This window comes from Apodemus sylvaticus, chromosome 16 (assembly GCF_947179515.1).
Source record: "Apodemus sylvaticus chromosome 16, mApoSyl1.1, whole genome shotgun sequence".
Classification (NCBI taxonomy): Eukaryota; Metazoa; Chordata; class Mammalia; order Rodentia; family Muridae; genus Apodemus; species Apodemus sylvaticus.
The window spans coordinates 46,703,770-46,728,302 of NC_067487.1; the positions used below are offsets into that span (position 1 = coordinate 46,703,770).

Genomic DNA, 24,533 nt, shown 5'->3' on the forward strand with positions numbered 1-24,533 from the left:
ATTCTTTCCAAATGGTTTTCATGCAAGAGGGGCCGAGCAATGGGTTTGCAGAGCCTCACTTTTACTCTTTGCAGTTTATTGCATGAAGGAGTTACGCTAGTCCAAATTAAAGGCAGACCCCAAATGAATACATCACACTAGCTGGGAGGTTTGTAAGCTTGTGTGGGACAGAAGGGAAAGTCTACTCATTGCGAGGAAATCCTCATTTAAGCTTCGGAGAGTCACAGACACTTAAAACCCATGAACCTTCAGCTGATCGTCCTTACCCAGTCCGAGCTCCAGCAGGGACTGGCACGCGTTCCTGCACTGGTCACCCTGTAGCTGGATTACGTCTCCATATTCTGGATGCTCAATTACAGTCCCACTGCAGGCAAATTGCTTCTTAAACGCCTTCACTAGTTTCTTTTTATTGTAATCCTCAGCGATCCCTTGGACAAGGGTCTTCCTCCCGTTTCTCTGTTGAATTCTTATGTGGATATAATCCTTAGCATCAGCAAGAAGCAGGTCACCCTTTCTTGCATCGCCAAAGGGGTCAAAAGAATGGAGGTTCTGGATAGCAGACATATGATATCCTCAGCGGAAACGGCCTGCAGATGTGGGGAGAAGGCGGGGTGGGGAGGTGGGGGAGCGGAGCTTCAGGATGCAAGGGGTCTCAAGGGGGAGGCAGCTGAGTCCTTGGCGGCGGCTCAGTGACTGGGGCTGAGACTTACATTTTAAAAAATGGAATAATGAGATCCTAGACAATATGCCCACGATATTTCTTTTGTAAAATGTAAACGGAAGCATAACATGCATAAAAGCATATCAGAAGTATACAATGAATTCTTCAGCTTTTTTTAATTGTCCGAATTCCAAAGTTTATCTGAAATGGAAATGGAGTAACATAGCAATATACTACTATAATATAATAATACCCCATGTTACTTCAATAAAAAGACTAATTTTGGAACGGTCACAGCATTACAGAAATCAATACAAAATAAAATTCAGAAGCCAAACTTAAGAATGACGTATGTATTATGTATTAAAATGTGATAGAGTATTCCAAGCTGCTAAGTTGATAGATTTAGAAAACAGTGCTAGGTTAATCGTAATACAAGTATGCAACTGGCCATTTAAATAATAAGTATATATTTAGAAACTAAGTAAAACAACACACGTTTAAAGCCCCCAAAGAGTTGCAGTAGAAAATGTACCTGTATCACCACACAGTGAGCATATCTCTATGGAAAGTCTCATAAAATTGAAGTTTAACAAGTTGGAGGAAGGTGTTTAAAGTGTTGATGATGCCCCAGCTAGCCTGACTGGCTGATGGGACTGAAGTGTTCTCTGCCAATCGCATAAGGCAGAGTCTGGCGTCAGATGGCTTGTAACTGGAAACGTCCCAAAGGTCAGCTAGGATAGACTGGACACTGCCTGAGAAAAGGAATCTTATGCAAGAAATTAATTGACAAAGTCCTCTCCAGGAGCACCCAGAGAAGAAAGGGGAGGTTTCAGCTTGCTGAAATACAAACTTTAGCTAAATTAAATTAGACGTTTTAGGCAAAAGGTGAGTGAATGATTCTTTCCACCCACAACATTCAAAATCGGAAGTTCAGAGGGCTTCCCCTTTGCAGTGTGGGCAGGAGTATTTATAAACAGAGAAGGAAGTGACTTCTAAAAGTAGTCTAATTGGGCATTTGCTTTATTCTGAGTGTGGCTTAATGAGACCCTGCTTTACCTAGACAGAGTTGAATCTGATTGGCTAGGACCATAATCAAGTCCTTGCTGTAGTTAGCTAGGCTAAGACTGAAGGTACGGAGTTGCTGAAGGGGGCATCTAGCCTCAGTCTGGTCCTGCTGAAAAGATCTGGGATATGCATAGTGTCCTAGAGTCTTCTCACCTTGGTGCTTGGGTTTCTTCATACCACTGTCTACAGTAAGCCTTTCATTTTAGGTCATCATAGTACATGCACAGGCTCTCTATGAAGATAATTCCTTGGAGATAAGGGGGAAAGATAGGTATTAGTCCTAACATTGAATTAGCATGATAATGCAGTCTCCCTGATTGTGTTACTCAACTCTTCTGGAGCACATGTTTCTACATTTATGGTGAGTAAAATTGTGTGGAAGATATGGGCTTGTGAGAGAGATCACAGGAAATAGTTTCTGTCAGGATCCTAGCCCAACAAAATGCCTAAGGGTTAGAAGTTAGGAGACTGCAGCAGGTGATAACACTTGTTTGGAGGCTGGGAAGATGGCTCAGTAGATAAAGTGCTTGCTGTGTTTGTAGTGGTTTGAATAGGAATGGTCCCCACAGGCTCATAGCTTTGAATACTTTGTCATTAGGGAATGTCGGCCATAGTTGACGGGTTAGAAGGTGTGGCCTTGTTTGAGGAGGTGTGGCCTTGTTGGAGGGGGTGTGGCCTTGTTGGAGGAGGTGTGGCCTTGTTGGAGGAGGTATGTCACTGTAGATGATCTTCAGGGATTTTAATTGCTCAAGCCAGGCCCAGCATTTCTACCTTTTCCTGATGCCTGACTATCTGGATATAGAACTCTGAGCTACCTTTACAACATAATGACTGCCTACATACCACCATGCTTCCCACTGACAATAATGGACTAAACCTCTGAATGTAAGCAAGCCCCAATTAAATGTTCTCTTTTATAAGAATTGCTGTAGTCATAGCGTCTCTTCACAGCAATAAAACACTGACTAAGGCACTGTCCAAGCCTGAAGTCTTCAGATCCTTAGCACCCACAAAACAGGAAAATCATAGAGGTAGGCAATCACAAGTGAAGAAGTCCAACACAAGAATTTTTCACTGTAATTTTAGAAATGGAAACTTTAATGAATTGCCACTTATTTCCTATGAGGGATCAAATCAAAGCTAATATTCATGACTTGTTGACCCAGTAGTCATGTAAGAACAGAATGTGATCTTTTACATTCCTGTTAAGAAATCAGGTGACAAATGGGCACATTGGAAATCTATCTAAAACTGTTAGAACATAAAAACCCTTCTGAATGATATCTTCTTACTGCCAAGAATGTATTTATGGCAAATTTGACCAGATCCAAGGAAGTGCAACATTCTTTTGGGTATTGACAAATTTTCATTGAACTAAAAAACTAAAATAAGATATAAAGAGTAATGACAGCGAAGCTGCTCTTATAAACAATTACGGTAGATGCAGGTTATCTCTGATACAGAAGTAAATTACTCCCGTCAGAGGAGAGGCTTAAAGGTTGTATCCAGAGAGGAAGAATCAGATATTAGCTTGGGAACTGCATACATTGGTGTTGATTTTCTTCATGCTGTTGACTATTCTGCTTTCTTTACGCTTACTTCTCTCTTTCTAGTCTCTCTGCACATGCATAAGTAACTCAAAAATAAGCCTCGAAAATCTCAGGCTTTCTGGTAGAAGTCTGTAGATCGACTCCTTTTAAAGGAGAGCCTTCAGCCCAGCTCTTAGCTTGTATTAGTTACTAATTCTCCCAAACATAAACGTAAACACATAAGGGAATATTTAAAGAAAGAATACCAATTAGAATGAAGCAAACTATTTCCCATACAGCTATTAAACAAGCAAACAAGATCACTGAACATCCTTTGTGCTGAAGTAGGCAGGGGATCTTTTGTGTGTTTTGAGTGGTTGTTTAGACAATGATCTTAGAACACTGCTTTGAAAACTGATTTTTACTTTCTAGATGAGTTATTTTATACGTGTGGGAGCCAGCTTATTCTGTCCTTAGGCTCATTTCACACTCAGCAAACATACTGTCAGTCAGAGTTTTGATGAGAAACACGAATAATATACAGAAGAAAGAGGAGAGTTTAGGAAACGCAGATTACAAGGGTGAGTATAGGGTTCAGAACAACAGAATCGGAGCTGGCAAGACACTGGTTACCTACCTTAGGCTGAAGGAGCAAGAAGAACTCACCGGCCTCAGAGCATCCAGAGCTCTCTATGAGGGAATCAGGGAGGGAGGAGAAGCTATGCCAGTCAGGCAGTGCAGTTGTCTCAGCTCTTCAGAGAGCTTTCATATGGGGGCTCTGCTCTACCAACACATGTTTCCACAGATGTTGCTGCAGAGGAAGAGAGCAGAGATTAGTATCCACGCTCTTACACCCACCACAAGGGAGGCATCACACTTTCACATCTGCACAGCCACATGTGGGTGCTTGTGGAGATCAGAAGAATATATCAGATCCCCTGGAGCTGAAGTTACAGGCAGTTGTCAGATGTTTAACTTAGGTGCTGGGAGATGAATTCTGGTCCTCTGGAAGATCAGGAAGTGTACTGAGCCATCTCTCTAACCCATGAAGTTGTAATTTCTCTGGTTTTCTTAGAAGTTCAGCCAGAGACCTTTCCTTTCCTCTTTGGGCTCTCTTATCCTCAACCAATCGTCTGCTCCTGTAGCTGACCTGGGCCGTTTGTATTAAGAGGTGTCTTTACTTAGCGAATGGAAAGATCTATAGAGTGAAGTAGAATCAGAGCCTCTGCTTCCTTCCCTACAAGACTGAGTGCTTGGAATTCCATTAGGAAAAGAGGACCACTAGCCTTTAAAAAACATAAATAAAAAAAAAAATTGGGCCAGTCAGTGGTGGCACATGCCTTTAATCCCAGCACTTGGGAGGCAGAGGCAGGGAGATTTCTGAGTTCGAGGCCAGCCTAGTCTACAGAGTGAGTTCCAGGACAGCCAAGGCTATACAGAGAAACATTGTCTCAGAAAACCAAAAAATTAGTAATTAATAATTAATTGATTAATTAGGGGAGAAAGGAGTTTACTGAAACAAAAGATGATTGTACAGAGCCATATTGGGGCAGTCATGCACTTGGTTTGAGTTTGACATTGGTCAAGGACAATCCCTGGCTTTGGGCAGGAATCTGCCATTAGGACACAATAGGGAAGTAGGTTAAAGCAGGAATTTTTATCCTAGGGTGGAGCTCAGTGAAGGTTAAGCTCATTGTTCCTCCTGGTCTAGGAATTCCTGAATTGAGCAGGTGACCCACCCAGCTGCTGGAGCAGTCGAGACAAGGACCTCCAAGAGAAGCTAGACAACTTCCACCGGAACTCAGCCCGGAGTTTGGGGGGAAGGGTTTGCCCAAACTGTTAAAAGGTCTGGCGCCATTAAAGTTTCTGGCCTTGATCAGTGAAATATTGTCTTGGCCCTTCTTCTTTTCGATCCTTCCCCATCCATCCCTCAGCTTCTGTTCCAGCAACCCAGTTCATAATAGCTGCAGGCAGCTAAGGAATACAACAGATGATAACTTCCCTCAGCCAAAAAATGGGCCGCTCTGGCCTAGAAAGGTTTCCAGCACAGTCAAACGGTTGGAGAAATAATGATGGTGCCTTCAGCCAGTTCATGGGACACCAAGGTTTCTGAGCAAGGCAGAGTTCACGAAAATGCCGGTGCATCCTGGTATGTTTGGTAGCTAAGTGGAACCCATAGCTAGGAGACTGGAAAGGAGTCTGAAGGAACTGCCACCATGTGCCAAAAGCTGGAATGGAGGCTGAGCTGAGAGGCATGAACCCTGAAAAAACTGAGGTGAAGACAGAGTGGGGAAAGAGGAAACTAGCAGCAGCCACCAGTGAGCGACATCTACGTCTGTCCGTCACAGTGTCTAGTCCACACGACCTCTAAAAAGCTGTGCTCTTTCTTGCAAATCTCAAGTGAGTTAGTTCCTCCGCACACTAATTCTTACTGGAATTGTCCTGGGACAGGGATCCTGTCGAGCTGGAGTCCCAGCTATGGACAGGAACAAGCATTACATTGACAACTGTCAGATCCTACCTGACCCATGACTGAAGACTGGTTTCCTCCAAGACTGTCTGTATCTTATGACTGATGGGCCCAGTGTTGTATTTGGGGCCTAAAAAAGACACAATTTCATTGCCACCACCCATTTCACCTTCTACTCCATGATGCTCATCTTAATGTTCTACTCTCTAGAGATTCCCCAAACCTCTGCTGACCCCTCAAAATGACTTTAATCTGAGTACACCATCTGTTCTGGTTTGACCCAGACTGACAGTTGGTTACCTGGCAACAAGTGGGAGATCACAACAAAGCAAGCTTAGCATCTCTCAGCTAATAACCAGCACATACAGAAGAGAGGCATTTTGAAAAGACATTTGCTCAAAACTAGGAAAAAGGCAATAGTCCTTCATCTTTGTGAATATTTTTTTTAAAAGTGAGTCTCATCTTATCTTTCAGGCAAAACAAACTCATTTTACTATGATTAAGATAAAAGGAGTTATTGGGATAAATGTCAGTTATGTGCTTGTTGTTATATACCAGTTATATAGATTACTCTTACACAAAATGTGTCACCATCTCAACTACCCTTTAAGCACAAGCCTTATCAGTTCCTTATCTTATAAACTCCTCCATATACTTTCTTTTCAGACAGAAGATTCAAGACTTTATCTGCTTCCTTACGTGCACATTGATAGCTTACACTACATTAATCTTTCATGAGTTCGCAACACTTCAGTCAAATGTGTGCCATATGTTTGTGCAGTAAATGTGGTGTGGCCTTTTGGAAATACCAGGATGGATATATTTTGAAGGAAATTTTACCTCCTTGTGTGCCGAAGACTCAGGACTGAACATTTTTCACTAGTGCTTTTGAAAGCATTTTATAAGAGAGTGACTGGTCCTAATAGTACCACCACCTAGGTCAGAGATATGGTGTGGGGAGAGTAACAGGGACAAACCAAGCCTGTTTGGTGGAATGTAGCACATTTGCTTATGTGCTGTGGTTATACTGCTTTCTCACTGTGGTGGCACTGCTGAATGGTCTGCAACAGAGGTCATCGACCTACAAAGATAGGAATATTTACCCTTGGAACCTTTACTGAAAAAGGATCCTAATTCTTGATTTAAGTAAGAAAATTGCCAGCAGCTCTCTTCATGAAGCTTTTCTTTTTAAGAAAGAAAAAGATAAGCCCTGGGGTCCTGCCACAGGCTGACAAAATATGAATTAATGTCTTTTGAAAGTACAAACGGAACAAACGCTTGGGAAAGAGTTCTGGAAGTTGGAGCCTCTGGTTTAACTATGTTCTTTATTATATCGATGGCCTTGTTCAAATAGCCTAATCTATTGTTAATTGTAAAACCCCTTGGGAGGATACATGGAGTACCCCAACTTTTACCCCAAAGAATCCAAAAGTTAGGGATTCTGATAGTGACGATAGGATTTACAATCACCATGGATGGGCCAGAGTCAGGAGGAAAAGGGTTACTTAGTAGAAGGAGAGAACTGAATCCTGCAAGTTGTCTTCTGGGTGTGTGTGTGCACCCCCCCTCCCACCACCACACACACATAATAAATAAAATCACCATGGAAACAGACTTCTGAGCATGTCTTTGAAGGATAATTGTTTGTTTAGGGTAATGGAGGTGGAAAGACAGACCGTGAATGCCAGACTGAATGAGGAGGAGGAGCTGAGTATCACCATTTCTCTGCTTCCTGACCTGTAATGTGGCAGCTGCCAGAAGTTCCCGCCAACATCCTTCCCTGCCGTGATGGACTGCATCCTCAGACTGAGAGCCTCAGAGTTGCTTTTGTCAGGCATTTCTGTCTCAGCAACAAGGCAAGTAGCTATTGCAGGGATTATTAAATGTTAAAGCTGAAGAAAGGAAGATGACCTGATCTGTAAGATTAAGGGATTAAAAATTGCATAACCCCTTCTATTTCTTTAGGGGTTATGGGTCTGTTTAGATGATCTATTTGATATTGATTTCATTTTGGTATTTGGTATCTGTCTAAGAAATTGTCCATTTCCTCCAGATTCTCCAGTTGTGTTGAGTACAGGCTTTTGTAATAGGATCTGATGATTTTTTGAATTTCCTCAGTTTCTGTTGTTATATCTCCTTTTTCATTTCTAATTTTGTTAATTTGGATACTGTCTCTGTGCCTTTTGGTTAGTCTGGCTAAGGGTTTATCTATCTTGTTGATTTTTTCAAAGAACTAGCTCCTGGTTTTGTTGATTCTTTGTATCGTTCTCTTAGTTTCTACTTAATTGATTTCAGCCCTGAGTTTGATGATTTCCTGTCTTCTTCTCCTCCTGGGTGAATTAACTTCTTTTTTGTTCCAGGACTTTCAGTTGTTCCATTAAGCTTCTAGTGTATGCTCTCTCGAATTTCTTTTTGGAGGCACTCAAAGCTATGAGTTTTCCTCTTAGCACTGCTTTCATCGTGTATCATAGATCTGGGTATGTTGTGCCTTCATTTTCATTAAATTCTAAAAAGTCTTTGATTTCTTTCTTTATTTCTTCCTTGACCAAGGTATAGAAAGCCTTCCAACCAAAAAAAGCACAGGACCAGATGGTTTTAGTGCAGAATTCTATCAGACCTTCAAAGAAGACAATACTCTTCAAACTATTCCACCAAATAGAAACAGAAGGAACACTACAACTCCTTCTATGAAGCCACAATTTCCATTGTGAATATCGATGCAAAAATACTCAATAAAATTCTTGCCAACCGAATCCAAGAACACATCAAAACGATCATCCACCATGATCAAGTAGGCTTCATCCCAAGGATGCAGGGATGGTTCAATATACGGAAATCCATTAATGCTATCCACTATATAAACAAACTCAAAGAAAAAAACCACATGATCATTTCATTAGATGCTGAAAAAGCATTTGACAAAATTCAGCATCCTTTCATGCTAAAAGTCTTGGAAAGGACAGAAATTCAAGGCCCATATCTAAACATAGTAAAAGCAATATACAGCAAACTGGAAGCCAACATCAAACTAAATGGAAATAAACTTGAAGCAATCCCACTAAAATCAGGGACTAGACAAGGCTGCCCCCTCTCTCCATATCTTTTCAATATAGTTGTTGAAGCCCAGCTAGAGCAATTAGACAACATAAGGAGGTCAAAGGGATACAAATTGGAAAGGAAGAAGTCAAACTATCACTATTTGCCGATGATATGATATTATACTTAAGTGACCCAAAAAACTCTACCAGAGAACTCCTACAGCTGATAAACAACTTCAGCAAAGTGGCTGGCTACAAAAAAAGAAATTAAGGAAATAACACCCTTCACAATAGCCATAAACAGCATAAGTATCTTGGGGTGACTCTAACCAAACAAGTGAAAGACCTGTATGACAAGAACTTCAGATCTCTGAAGGAAATTGATGACCTCAGAAAATGGAAAAATCTTCCATGCTTGTGGATTGGCAGGATTAATATAGTTAAAATGGCCATCTTGCCAAAAGCAATCTACAGATTCAATGCAATCCCCATCAAAATCCCAACTCAGTTCTTCATAGAGATAGAAAGAGCAATTCTCAAATTCATCTGGAATAACAAAAAACCCAGGATAGCTAAAACTATTCTCAACAGTAAAAGAAGTTCTGGGGGAATCAGTATCCCAGACCTCAAACATTACTACAGGCAATAGTGATAAAAACTGCATGGTATTGGTACAATGTCAGGCAAGCAGATCAATGGAATAGTATTGAAGACCCAGAAATGAACCCACACACCTATGGTCACTTGATCTTTGACAAAGGAGCTAAAAGCATCCAGTGGAAAAAAGATAGCCTTTTCAACAAATGGTGCTGGTTCAACTGGAGGTCAGTATGCAGAAGAATGCAAATTGATCCATTCTTATCTCCTGTACTAAGCTCAACTCCAAGTGGATCAAGGACCTCCACATAAAACCTGACACTCTGAAACTAATAGAAAAGAAACTGGGGAAGACCCTTGAGGACATGGGCACAGGGGAAAAGTTCCTGAACAGAACACCAATAGCTTACACTCTAAGATCAAGAATTGACAAATGGGACCTCATAAAACTACAGTTTCTGTAAGGCAAAGAACACTGTTAAAAGGACAAAACATCAACCAACAGATTGTGAAAGGATCTTCACTAACCCTAAAACTGACAGAGGCCTAATATCTAATATATACAAAAAACTCAAGAAGGTAGAACCGAGAGAACCAAGTAACCCTATTAAAAAGTGGGGTACAGAGCTAAACAAAGAATTTTTACATAAAGAACTTCGGATGACTGAGAAGCACCTTAAGAAATGTTCAACATCATTAATCATTAGGGAAATGCAAATCAAAACAACCCTAAGATTTCACCTCACACCAGTCAGAATGGCTAAGGTCAAAAAATCAGGAGACAGCAGGTGTTGGTGAGGATGTGGAGAAAGAGGAACACTCCTCCACTGCTGGTGGGATTGCAAGATGGTGCAACCACTTTGGAAATCAGTCTGGCGGTTCCTCAGAAATCTAGGCATGACACTTCTGGAGGACCCTGCTATACCACTCCTGGGCATATACCCAGAGGATTCCCCAGCATGCAATAAGGACAAATGCTCCACTATGCTCATAGCAGCCCTATTTGTAGTGGCCAGAAGCTGGAAAGAACCCAGGTGTCCCTCAACGGAGGAATGGATTAAAAAAAATGTGGTATACTTACACAATGGAGTACTATTCAGCCATTAGAAACAATGAATTCATGAAATTCTTAGGCAAATGGGTGGAGCTGGAGAACATCATACTAAGTGAGGTAACCCAGTCTCAAAAGATCAATCATGGTATGCACTCACTGATAAGTGGATATTAGCCTAGAAACTTTGAATACCCAAGACATAATCCACATATTAAATGATGTCCAAGAAGAACGGAGGAGTGGCCCCTGGTTCTGGAAAGACTCAGTGCAGCAGTATAGGGGAATACCAGAACAGGGAAGTGGGAAGGGGTAGATGGGGGAACAGGGAGTGGGAAGAGGGCTTATGGGACTTTTGGGGAGTGGGGAGCCAGAAAAGTAGAAATCATTTGAAATGTAAATAAAGAATATATGGAATAAAAAATTATTTCTTTGGGTTAAAAAATGCATAACACAGTTGTAGCACTTATCATGTAATATTCTCTGAGTTACTAAGTAATTTCCTCTCCTTACCATTGAAACTCCTTCAAACAAACAACCCTTGAATCGCTTCTGCAAGGGACATGTTGAGAGCAACACAGGGGAATGAGACAGCCAACAACCAATGATACATACCTGCTGCTAACTCTCTATGCCAGGACCTGGTTCTCCAGGCCCTGAGAATGATGGAGCCCTAGAGCAATGAAGAACTCTACATGGACTCTCCAGAGGATGCTTCCAACTATGGAGTCACGAGGTACTCCATAGACATACAAACCTGCCATGATCTTCCCATGTTCCTCGAATACCAAACCTGGATCCAGAAAGATCTAGACCTGGAACTCAGCCAAGAACCTCGGCAACAGACTGGGGTTTAAAGAAATAAGTCTTATGTTCAAAACCAAACAAAAAGTACTGATAAGTAAAGATATTAGGAAATAAGTCTTAACTTTTTCCTCGTGCCTCTGAAGAGTTCAAAGTTCACTGGCTCACACTTGGTTCTCTTGCTCACACTGGAGCTCAGCACTCAGAGTCTTAATGATTAATCAGTGTGCCAGCACAGCCCTGGGGCCAAGAAGGGACTTTATTTTCCTTTCACAGACGAGGAAAGGGAGGATCTGAGAAATCGTTACATCTTCTCTCGTTCAGATATCCTCTTGCGGATGGAGAACACATCTCAGGGTGACCGATGTCTACTGTTTTCCCCCAAGCCACCCTGGAGATCCGAGAACTTAGGCGCAGACTCGCTGGACATTATCTCGTCTAGGGCATGACCTCATCACTTGGGGGAATCTGTGTCTGTGCTTCCTTCCCTTGGAAATGGTCAAAGGTCTTTACATGGGGACTGAAGCTCACGGGTGATGATAGGTATGACATCGTGATTCATTGAGTTCAATGGATTTGATTTTCCTACGTAAATCCTCCTCCATTGAAAAACAAGCGCAAAACAATAACAGTGGCAACACCAGCAATCAAGAACTCACCACAGTGTCTTGAAAAGAAACAGTAATACTTTTATTAGTTGCTTACAAAGCTTATCTTTTTTTTTCTGGCTAAATGGAATCTATGTAGAATCAAGGCCATAGATCTGAGTTTAATTTCTTTGCCCTAAAAATGAAGGAATATAGTTGGGCGGTGGTGGCGCACACCTGTAATCCCAGCACTCTAGAAGGCAGAGGCAGGCGGATTTCTGAGTTCGAGGCCAGCCTAGTATACAGAGTGAGTTCCAGGATAGCCAGTGCTATACAGAGAAACCCTGTCTCGAAAAAAAAAAAAAAAACAAATCCGAAAAAAAAAACCACAAAAAAAGAAATGAAGGAATATAATTTTTAATAACTTTAAATAGTTATTTATTTATGTGCACGTGTGTTGGTTTCCATGGAGTGGTCAGAGGACAACTTCAGTAGTTCATTCTCACCTGTAGCGTTGGTCCTAGAGGTCTAACAACTCAGGTTCTGGGCCTGAGAGCAAGCATCTTTACCCCCTCAGCCGTCTTACTTTCCTAGAATATCTAAATATTTTTGATGTGTCTTGGTGACTTATAGTTTGTCTTGTTTTGTTTTTTAATTGTTATGAAGAACTTGGGTAAAGGTGTACTTTCTAAAAATATTTATTTGATTGATGAGATATGAAATCAAAATAATTTTCCCAGCCACATAGCTAGTATCATTTTTGAAGAATAGGGTCTTCCCAGCTATTTTAGCTGTTGCTTATTTATGCATACTCTCAAATATATTTTTTTTACTTATTAATATCAACTCCAAGAGAGGTAAAACTTTCCTCAATACTAAGAAATAATTTTTTTTTTGTCTGTTTTTTGAGACAGGGTTTCCCTGTGTAGCCCTGGCTGTCCTGGAATTCACTTTGTAGACCAGGATGGCCTTGAATTCAGAAATCTGCCTGCCTCTGCCTCCCAAGTGCTGGGATCAAAGGCATGCACCACCACTGCAAGTTTTAGAATGATTGTATAATTTATGATTTTAAAGTTACAAAGATGTAGTTTTCGGGAAGCTTAGGCCTAGGCTGTAGTATTCTTACAAACAGTCTGTACCAGTGCACAGGTGTGCCTGGATGTAAGGCATGGTGCTAATGACCCTGGCTTATGACCTTGTCAAACTGCAGTGTTTATGATGCCTTCCACTCAAAGCTTGATTTGGGGTAAGAACAAAGTTCTGTTACGTTGCTCAGTGATCCGGGAGATCTTTACTGTAACTTGTTCCTTTGTAGTTTGAGAAAAACTTACTCGAAGGGCACTTTGTTCACATCTTGGATTCCCATTTAATCCTCGGTCAGCCATGAGGTTCAGGGGCTTGTTGAACATTGGGTCTTTGGGGCCACTATTTTGGAACTGCTCTTAAGCTGGCAGCAAGATTGTGATTGTAAACTGGGCGATGGTGGCAGATGCCTTTAATCCCAGCACTTGGGAGGCAGAGGCGGGCGGATTTCTGAGTTCAAGGCCAGCCTGGTCTACAAAGTGAGTCCCAGGATAGCCAGGGGTACACAGAGAAACCCTGTCTCAAAAACAAAACAAAACAAACAAACAGAAAAAAGGATTTTGACTGTAGAGATATCAGTTATGGTCAGAGCCATGCACTTTGACTAAGTTATAAAACAATGCAGTGCCTTTGTTTCCTTCTTACACCCACCCATATCCCTCCCTGGAGCTTCTACAAACCTGCCTTCAGAAAGCTTCTTTATTTCTAAAACTCCTACTCATCGGTGATTAAAATAACACAAATAGACACAAAGGCCACCCAGGAGCCAACAACTCACAGAAATAATGCACACCAACTAAACACCAGGAAATGTGGAGCCTCACTAGATGTGGTTCCATTTTCTGCTTCTTCTCTTGGGGTGTCTAGACACTGCTGTACCCCAGTGGGGGAAGGATAAAACAAAGTCCAGAATACATGACTCAGCAGGACCCTGGTTTGAGAGTAAATGGGGAGTGACGGTGGGGGTGGAGGCCTTTTCAGAGAATTTTAGTGTTACAGTTCTCTTAGAAATTATACAACAAAACAGTTCTCTTGATCAGGTTTGGCTTAAGGTTTTGGGGATACCTCATTTGCATGGAAAGACATTCTAGGAAGTTGAACCTATAATTTTGCTAAGGACTATGTAACATTTCTCAGGTAGAAGATGGGGGGGGGTGCTCCTCAGATCAAGCAAAAAAGAGGAGCCCTGCTAAGAAAAGGGAGCCCTCTATTTTGCACCAAGCTCAGAAAAGCTGTCCCGACATGGTAGACTACAACCTTAGTATTGCGGTGCAACAACTAGGGACCACTACATTTTCAACTCAAAGAAGCTAGCCCTTGAAAAGTGTTCTTGTCGAATAAGCTTGGGGGAGGGACAGCTCAGGGATAGCGTGCTCGCCTTGCTTGCAACAGGCCCTGGGTTTGATCCTCCCCAGAACCACAAAAAAAAAATGATTGACTAAATGAAGGATTGAAGTCAATACTGATCAGTACCATTGTGGGGTTGGTGACACCACACATGAAATTGGGGACACACATCAACAACAACCACCATCCACACAGAGCTTCTAAGCCAGTCTCATTGATATTTCCAACTAGATCATAAATATGATTATCTTAGGAGTTATAGATTAAGGTTTTTGTTATGATGATTTATGAAACAAAATAAAAAAACTAAGTGTGATGTTTAAATGATGTTTATCCATATAATGACCTCAGTGCCACCATAGAATGGTTAAGAAAAATTCATAATGTGATTGGCAGAGTCAAAGCAAGAAGTAGAACTTATACACAAATCAGGTTTATATTAAATGCAAATATATAGAAAATATCTTACTGTTTTCCTTTCATGTTTACAAAAGCCAGTATTTGACTGTTATTGTAAACAGGCAGTTGAATGTGTGTTGCCTGTGCCAGACCCCTAGAAATCTATAAATCTCCTCATTCACTCATTAACCACAGGCTGTCCTATATCTTTTTCACCTTTGCCATGAATATTGTCATTTATTTTTTAAAAGAAGATTGATATAAGTAGATGATTTGGGTCATCTTCTTGAAAAAAAAACCAGTATTTAAAAAAATGAATTTTCTAAGATAATATTTAGAGAAGTTTATACATGAGCACCTCATCTATATGACTTCTGCCCCTCCCTTCCCCAGACCCTTTTGTGACTCCATCTTTCCCGTATTCATGATCTCCTCTTTAGTTATTTTTGTTGCACATATATACATGCACATAGAACCTGCAGAGTCATTCCTCATCTATTTAGGATTCCTCGTATATACACCTGCCCAGGGCTGAACGGTTGGGATTGGACATCTAATACAGAAGTCATCAATGGAGAAAACATTTATCTCTCAGTAGCTGTTGACTACATGAGGCTCTTCATCTCTCAGTAAGGCTATGTGCAATTTCCTTTGAACACATTGGCATGCCAACTGGTGCTGTCAAGACAGCCTTGGTCAGGTAGCCATATTGTTACAATTTCATGGGGACATTTTCCTGGTCATGTTTAGGGGACAGTATCTAGCATCAGCCATCCCAAGCATCAGACTTTACAACCATTCTGTTCCATCTTCTGTTGTGTTTCCCCAAGCCTTTGGTGTAGGGGTTGCATTGCTGATGTATCAGTTGGAGTTGTCCCCACCCCCTCCAGTTTATTCTCCACATTTTGATCATTGTTACATTTCTGTAACAGTCTCTATCTGCTGCAAAAGGAGGCTTCTTTGATGAGGGGTGACAGCTACACTTATCTGTGGGTATAAGGATAACTATTTAAAATACAGTTAGAAATTATGTTGGTTTTAAGAACATGGCTACAGGTTCTGCTCCCAGGTTGTGGTGGTTGAAATATGCTTGGCTCAGGAAGCGGCACTATTAGGAGGTGTGGCCTTGTTGGAGTAGGTGTGGCCTTGTTGGAGGAAGTGTGTCACTGTGGGGATGGTCAATGAGACCTTCCTCCTAACCATGTGGGAGCCAGTCTTTTCCTGTCTGCCTTTAGATGAAGATGTAGAACGCTCAGCTCCTCCAGTCCCACAGATGCTTCGATACTGCCATGCTTCTGTCTTGATGATAATGGACTAAATCTTTGAAACTATAAGGCGGCCACAGTTAAAGGCTGTCCTTTATAAGAGTTGTCTTGGTCATGGTGTGTGTTCATAGCAGTAAAACCCTAACTGAGACACAGGTCTATGACTTCTCCATCTACAAACATGTAGCTAGGTTTATAGTATCACACATGAATTTCTTCCTAGTGAATGGGCCTTAAGTCACAGCTGTTGATTAAGCCTAAGATCAAAGTACCACTGCTGCACCACTGGGGATGGATATCTTGCCGATCCCGTCATTGTTACAGTTCATAGACTTCACAGCTGGGCAGGGCTACTTCTTCCTCTCCCTTGGCAGCTTACACAGCACTTCTACTCTATGCGAGCCAGTTCTCAGTGACAAGCTTCCCAGATCAGTTCCAGTTCAATTCCTCCAAGTCCTGTTTCCAAAGGGTGTGATGTCTTCAGCAGTGCGGTCTTCCCTTCAAGTTTTGGAAAGCATGTCTGAATATGCACATACTATGCATGCATGTATAAATATGGGCACACATATATTTAAGTAAGCTTCTAAAATAACGTCTCTCTATAGCTTTCAAATATCTTTAATGTTATTTGTTTTTCCTTCCCTCTCCCTCTGTAACTCCCTTCCCCACCCTTTTAAAGTTTCTTCTTTTCCCCATTACCCTCGCAGAGTGCCTGTATCCTACTAATCTACTCTAGATTTCCTCCATCCTTTTTCTTTAAGGTCCCTTTTTCCTGGCTTCCTTGGATATTTCCAGTTTTATATTCAGATCTAATGGCTGGAAGCTAGGATCCACGGACAAGAGAAAACATGTAGCCTTGGTGTTTCTGGGCCTGGGTGACCTCACTTACTACAATACTTACCCCTTCACTTGTTTCCCTTGCAACTTGCATTTTTCTCACAGATTCATAGTATTTTATTGTTTTATTGTTCATTATCCATTCATCAGTTAAGAAGCATTTAGTTTGTTTCCATTTTCAGGTATTGTGAATGGAGAGGTAGCAACTAAGGTGACTGAGAAAGTGTCTCTGGAATGTGATATCAAGTCCTCTGGGCAGATGCCATGGGGTGACTGAGATGGCCCACATGGTAGACTGGCAGATCTACTTTTAAATATTTGGAATTCTGCATGCCAATTTCCATAGTGGCTGCACCAATTTGCAACCCTACCATCTGTGAATGAGCATTCCTCTTTCCCTGCATCCTCGCCAATGGTTAAATTTTTTCTCTCTCTCTTTATTGATCTAAGCCATTCTGACTAGGACATTATGAAATCTCAGAGTAATTTGTACTTCTCTACTCTAATGTATATTATAGGATTAATCTAGTTCAAGTGTCCAATTCAGTAGTATTTCATAACTTCACGGAGTCAGGTAATCATTTAGAATGGGTTTAGAACATTTTATCACATATTTTAAAAGATTTCCTCAGGCTGGTAAGAATGCACAGCAGGAAAAGGTGCCAGCCACCAAGTCTGATACCCTGAGTTTAATTTCCAGGACTCACGTGGAAGAAGAAAAGAGTTAACACCCTAAAGTTGTCCCCTGTCCTCTGTATGCACTAGGACACAACCCTTAAACAAATGAAATATAATAAAACGTTTAAAAATATTTTTGCAAGTATATATTGCATGTTAACCATATTCTCCTCCAGGTCCTCCTATCCTCCATTATCTCTTTCCTCTCCTGCTTTTCATTCCCTTTCAACTTTCATTTTCATTTTATATAATACATATTTCATATAACTATATGAAGATCTAGGAACTACAAGTGAGACAAGTTGTACTTTTCTTCCCAAGACTGACTTAATTCTTTTAATATGATTATCCCCTGTTTCATCCATTCACCTGCAAATGGAATGACTGCATTTTTATGGTAAAAGATTCCATGATACATATTAGAGTAGTATTACACTATAGTAGCATTATATTAGAGGGATATTATAGACACTACATTCTCCCTATCTACCTTCCCTTGTTCATTGCCTGCATTGGTTACATAACTACATATTGTAAATACTGTTAAATAAGCACTAATGTACAAACATCTCTGTGACATGTGGGGTTCGAGTCTTTTAAGTAAATACTAAATTGTGGTATATATTGGTCATGTGGAAAATCTATTTTGAAACTTTTTTTTTTTGAAAGGTTCTACATTTTGTCACTGGACAAACCACACCTCCAATTTAGACATGAGCAAGTCTCCAGGTTAGAAATGTTAAACTCCATCTAGTAGGGCTGATCGATGACCATAATTCAGTTTAAACCCACAGTCTTGCCATTGTGTGAATCTTACAGACCCAGGTTCCTTCTCCTATGGTGTCTTCTCTTGGAGCTGTACCTGATTTTGTTACCAGTTTTCATCCAGATCCATTGAGGAATAGGATGATTTTGCTTTTGTTTCTTGGCCTGGAAGAGCTGATTCTGAAAGTCTTGTGAGAAGACAGGATGAGAAATAGAATCAGGTGTAGTGCATGATGGTGGAGAAAAGAAGGTATTTTTAGATTTTTTTTTTTTAAGAAATCTTTAACTGGTTTCCATATTGGTTGGACTTGATAATGTTCCCATCAGAAATGCGAGTATTTTCTTTTTTTTTAATAAAGATTTATTTATTATATGTAAGTATACTGTCTCTGTCTTCAGACACAGACAGCCCTTCAGAAGAACGGCATCAGATCCCATTACAGATGGTTGTGAGCCACCGTGTGGTTGCTGGGATTTGAACTCAGGACCTTTGGAAAAGCAGTCAGTGCTCTTAACCGCTGAGCCATCTCTCCAGCCCATGAATTTTCTTTAGTGCATGAATTTATCAGCATGCCTTTTTCAGGCATCATGGCTATGAATAAATAAATCTCCCTGTAATTCTGATTTGCATTCCTCATTAGAAATGTTTGTTGAATTCCTCATGAGGAATGAGGCTGAATGTTTATGTGTGTGTATGTATATGTATATGTATATGTATATATGTGTTTTGAGAACTGTCTGATCCTTTTATTAGCCAAGCTATTGGGCTCTGACTCCTTATTTCGTTTTAAAAAGTCTTCATATATCCTAGATATTATTCTTATCTCAGATGTTTAACGATCAAAGAATGTCTCCAGTTCTGTAGACTGTCTCCTTACTGTGTAACTGTTTCCCTTGCTGTAATCTTTTAAATCTCATCAAGTCCCACTTGTCTATTGTTGGCCTTATTTCCTGACTGATTTGAGTTCTATTCTGAAAGTTCTTGGCTGTGGTATCTCTTAAAGTATTTTTCCTTTTTCCTGTAAAAATTTAGGACTTTCAGGTCTTATGTCAATGTCCATTGTAGAGTTGACTTTTTGAAACTAGATTGAAGGAATCTAATTTCATGCGTCTATGTATGAGTATCCATTTTTTTTTTCAGCAATATCTCTTAAAGAGGCTGTCTTTTCTCCACAATGTTCTTTCCTTTCCTTTTTTTTTTTTTTTTTTTTTTTTTTGGTTTTTTCGAGACAGGGTTTCTCTGTGTAGCCCTGGCTGTCCTGGAACTCACTTTGTAGACCATGCTAGCCTCGAACTCAGAAATTCGCCTACTTCTGCCTCCCAAGTTCTGGGATTAAAGGTGTGCGCCACAACCGCCCGGCCAAGATTTATTTATTTATTATATGTAACTACACTGTAGCTGTTTCTAGACACACCAGAAGAGGGCATCAGATCCCTTTACAGATGGTTGTGAGTCACCAGGTTGTTGCTGGGAATTGAACTCAGGACCTTTGGAAAAGCAGACAGTGCTCTTAACCACTGAGCCATCTCTCCAGCTCCTTTCCTTTCCTTTCCTTTCCTTTCCTTTCCTTTCCTTTCCTTTCCTTTCCTTTCCTTTCCTTTCCTTTCCTTTCCTTTCCTTTCCTTTCCTTTCCTTTCCATGTGTGTGTGTGTGTGATCTTTGTAAAAATAATGAGTTGGCGATAACTGTGTGGTTTTATGCCAGTATCTTCTGTTCTGTCTCATTGATGTGCATATCTGTTCTTGTTACTACGTCTCTTTAATATAACATATGCAATACCTCTATCCTCCCCTTCCAATGTCTTTTGTGCTTTCAAATGAATTTTTAATTTTTTTCTATTTGTGTGAAGAATAGCACACTGGAAACTTGCACTGAGCCTGTGGATTGCTTTTGGTAGGGCAGCGACTGTCATAATATAACTGTCATAATTCCTCCAGTCCATAAGGATAGGATGTCTTCTCATCTAGTGTCTGCTTTAGTTTCTCCCAAGAGTTTAAGGGTTTCATTAAAGGGATCTTTCACTTCCTTGGTTAGACTTATTATAAGGACTTTCTCTCTTGAAAATTGTGAATGGAAATTTTTTTCCTGATTTCTGTCTCAGTGTGCTTGTTATCAGCATATAGAAAGGCTACTGGTATTTGTATGTTTATTTTAAATTCTGCCCCATTGGCCAAAAGTACTTATCCCTTCTAAGAATTTTCTGGTGCGTCTTGCATATAGAATCATATCCTTTGAAAACAGGTGCTTTGGCCTCTTTCTTTCCTATTTGTGTTTCTTAGCTTTTCTTCTCAATTCTGATGTTCTAGTTAAGACTTCAGTACTATATTGACTAGACTGTGGAAGGGAAATAGCCTTGTCTTATTCCTAATTTTAGTGGAAATGCTTTTAGTTTTTCCCCACTTGGTATACTGTTAGCTACAGATTCACCATGGATAGTCTTTATTATGCTTATGCATATTCCCTCAACTCCTAGTTTCTTTAGGACTTCTATAAAGGAAAGATGTTGGATTTAGTTAAAAGCTTATCCGCATCTATTGGGATTAATGAAGACTCATAGAGCTCTAAACATCCCTCTTAGGACTGCTTTCATCATCTCCTGTAGGCTTTGGCATGTTGTGCCTTCATTTTCATTAAGTTCTAGAAAATACTCTAATTTCCCTTTTCATTTCTTCAATGACTCATTAAGTATTCACTAATGTTCAGTCTCTTGGGTATAATGATATTCTATAATTTCTCTTGCTGTTGGTTTATAGCTTTATTCCACTGTTATCAGAATATAAGAAGTCACTTCATTTCTTATATTTGCTAACCCTTATGTTCTATGTCCTAAAAGTCTATTTTACAGAAAGCTCTGTGGGCTGCAGAGAAGACTGTGTATTCCACGGTGTCTGCACGTGACGTTCTGTATATAGCTGTTAGGCTTACTTGATCAACGGCATCGCTGAATTCCAGTGCTTCATTGTTGGGGGTGACCAGTCAGTCAGTTGTCGAGTGCGGAGCATTGGCCTCACTCACTGTTTCCATGTTGGAGTTAATATGTGACTTTATATTTATTTTATGGATTTGGGTGTGTCCCTATTTGGTGCATATATGCTTAGTTTTATAATGTTCTATTGACGGATTGTTTCCTTCATCCACACGAAGTGACTTGGTTTAGATCATTTTTACTTCCTCATATCCATTTACAGCTATCTCCCCCTTCTACTCATAAGCCTACACAGTCAACAATTTAATTTCCGGCTCTAAATGTGCCTTTTTTTTTTTTTTTAGATATTTCATATACATGAAATCGTATAGTTTATGTCCAGTGATCTCTTGTGCATGGCTTTTTGTTTCCATTTTATAGCACCTGTTGGTAGATAATTCCTTTTGATAGATGAACAGTATTTTCTAATGTGTGAACTCACCAGCTTTTGTCTTCCCCTACATGAGATAATTCGCATTTAAATTATTTACAGTTTGGAACTATGAATAGATACCAATTTTTAAAATGAAGAAACTGACTTCAGGAGATGGTGAGTGTAACAGCACTTGCTGCACAGCATTAGATTCTGAGTTTGGGTCCCAGCATTTATCTAAAAAGCTGGGTTTGGCTGTGGGCACAGTTGTAATGCCAGAACTGTGCTGGGCAGAGAGAGGAGGCTCTTTGTGGTTTGCTGCCTGCTAGCCTCCTGTCCTCAGGCTCAGTGAAAGACTGTCTCAGAGGAATAACTGGAGGGCGATAGAGCTGAACACCTACTCTGGCTTATGAACATTGTATATACCCATGTGTGCATACACTTCATACACATACAGAGAGGGGAGGGGGCGGGAAGGGGAGGGAAGGGAAGGAGAGGGGAAGAGGAAAGAAGAGAAGAGGAGAGGAGAGAGAGGAGAGGAGAGGAAGGGAGGGGAGGGGAAAGAAGAGGGGAGGAGAGGAGGGGAGGGGAGGGGAGTGGAGGGGAAGAGGAAAGAAGAGGAGAGGAGGGCAGGGGAGGAGAGGGGAAGGAAGGGGAGGGGAGGGGAAAAGGAAAGAAGAGGAGAGGAGAGGAGGGGAGGGAAAGGGATGGGAGGGGAAGGAAGGGGTGGGGAAGAGGAAAGAAGAGGAGAGGAGAGGAGGGGAAGGGAGGGGAGGGGAGGGGAGAGGAAGGGAAGGGAGGGGAGGGGAGGAGAGAAGAGGAAGAAACTTACTAGCTGGTTCAGAAGTTCTCCATACATTATATTCTACCCAGCATCAGAGCCAGGGCTCAGATCCAGGTCACCTCTAAGGCCCAGACACTGTTTTCTTTCTCAATGTGTTTGTTATCAACATGTAGAAAGGCTACTGATGTTTGTATGCCTTCAATCTGTAGATTTTTCTGCCTTTTTCAGAATATCGAATTTAAACTATTCTAACTTTGTTGGGTTCATTTATTCATTTCGTCTTAGTAATTTTTTCTTGCTATGATAAGACACCATGACCAAGGCAACTAATAGAAGAAAACTTATACGGGGCTTACAATTACAGAGGGAGATAATCCATGGCTATCACAGCAGTGATCATGGTACCAGGCAAGTAGGCATGGTGCTGCAGCAGTAGCTGAGAGTTCCCGTCTTGATCCACAAGCAAGGCAGATAGAGTTAAATGGGAATGGCAGGGCTTTTGCAACATCAAAGCCCTGTTGCCATGCCACAAGTCCTCCAACAAGGCCAAACCTCCTGGTCTTTCCCAAAGATTCCCATCAACGGAGACCAAGTTACATGAGCCTACAGGAGAGCTATTCTCATTCAAACCACCACAGTTTTACCAGATTTCTTGAAAATGTGTATAGACTATTTATGACTACAGTTGTACTCTTGTGCCATTTGTGAACAGACACTTTTTCCAATTTCGATGCTTTGATTTATTTTTCTTGTTAAGTAGCTCTGGCTAGAACTTCCAGACTGATCATGAGGAGAAGTGGCAATGACAGGTATCCTGGCCCTGTCCCAGATCTCAGCCAGAGTTCCCAGTCTTTGTCATCTCCCATGATGTTTGTTGTAGGTCTTTCACATGTGCCTTTTGCTTTGTTGAAATCGTTTTCTTTTAGTCATAGTTTGCTGTGTGTTTAACTTTGTGAAATTCTCTTCTTCACCTCTACATTGTTACTGTCAAATGGTGTGTGTGTTAATGTTAAAGTTTTGGATTTTGAACGAGTCTTGCATCCTTCAATATGCTGCTATCACTGGTTTGCCAATGTTTTGTTGATTGTTTTTTGCATCGTTGTTCATATCCACAGGTCAGTAGTTTTCTTGTTTGCTGTATCTTTGTCAGGCATTGGTATTAGTGTAACACTAAGATGGTGGTTTGGATGAGAATGGCCCTCTATGCTCATATATTTGAATACTTGACCCCAGTTGATGGGACTTATGGGAAGAGCTAGGAGGTGTGGCTTTGTTGGAGGACATGTGTCACTGGAGGAAGGCTTTGAGGTTTTGAAAACCCATACTGTTCCCATTAATTCTCTCTGCCTTGCTTGTAGATCAAGATGTGAGTTCTTAGTTCCTGAATCAGATAATCCCAGCCTGCCTATTGTCATGTTCTCTGCTGTGATGGTCATGGACTCTAACCCTCTGTAATTGTGAGCCCCAAATTAAACACTTTTCTTTTATAAATCTCTTTGATCATGGTGTCTTATCATTTCAATAAGAAGTAAGTAAGATGACTAAACTCATAGAACGAGTGAGGAAGTGTTCTCTGCTTGCTATGAGCTTTTTAATTATTGAGTAGAAAATATCAGTAATCCCATAAGCTCTGGGGCTTTCTTTGTTGAGAGATTAATTTATTACTCATTCAATATGCTTACTAGCTATAGGCATAGTTAAAATTTCCATTTTTGTAAACTTATTTTTTTTTAGAATTTCATACATGAATATAATGCTTTCTTCAAAATTATCTCTACTCCCTCCTTCCAAGTGTTCTCCCTACCCTTTGCTGCTGCTCTTCCTACTAACATCCTGAACTCTCTTTCAATATTGGAGTTTGTTTGATTATTTTAGTTTTTGAAACAGGTTCTCTCTATGTAGTTCTAGCTGGCCTAGGACCTGGTATATAAACTGGGCTGGACTCAGACTTGGAGATATGTCTGCCTCTACCTTCTGAGGTCTGGGATTAAAGGTGTGTGGCACTACATCTAGCCCATGCCCTCTCTTTTAAATCCCTTGAATACTTGTGTTTTCAGTAGGTGCGTGGATGAAGGAATATGCCCTGGGACATGGACAGTCTGTCCGGGACCACATCTAAACACAACTGGTTCTGCCACTCCCAGTATTCACCAGTTGCCAACAGTTCCTCAGCTATTGGTAAGACTCCATGAGGTCCTAGCCCAACCATGATAGAGTTCTATGCGGCTTCA

The 24,533-nt window shown here is 40.8% G+C and overlaps 1 protein-coding gene and 1 pseudogene across 1 annotated transcript; both read right to left on the reverse strand.

Annotated features, from left to right (window-relative positions):
* Positions 1-231: 231 nt before the first annotated feature.
* On the reverse strand, positions 232-564 carry LOC127667021 (eukaryotic translation initiation factor 1-like). The gene has a single exon (XM_052160038.1). It carries the CDS (start codon positions 562-564, stop codon positions 232-234), a length of 333 nt encoding a protein of 110 aa, XP_052015998.1.
* A 17,663-nt stretch (positions 565-18,227) lies between these two features.
* Positions 18,228-18,388, reverse strand: LOC127666656 (60S ribosomal protein L39-like; annotated as a pseudogene).
* Positions 18,389-24,533: the final 6,145 nt, after the last annotated feature.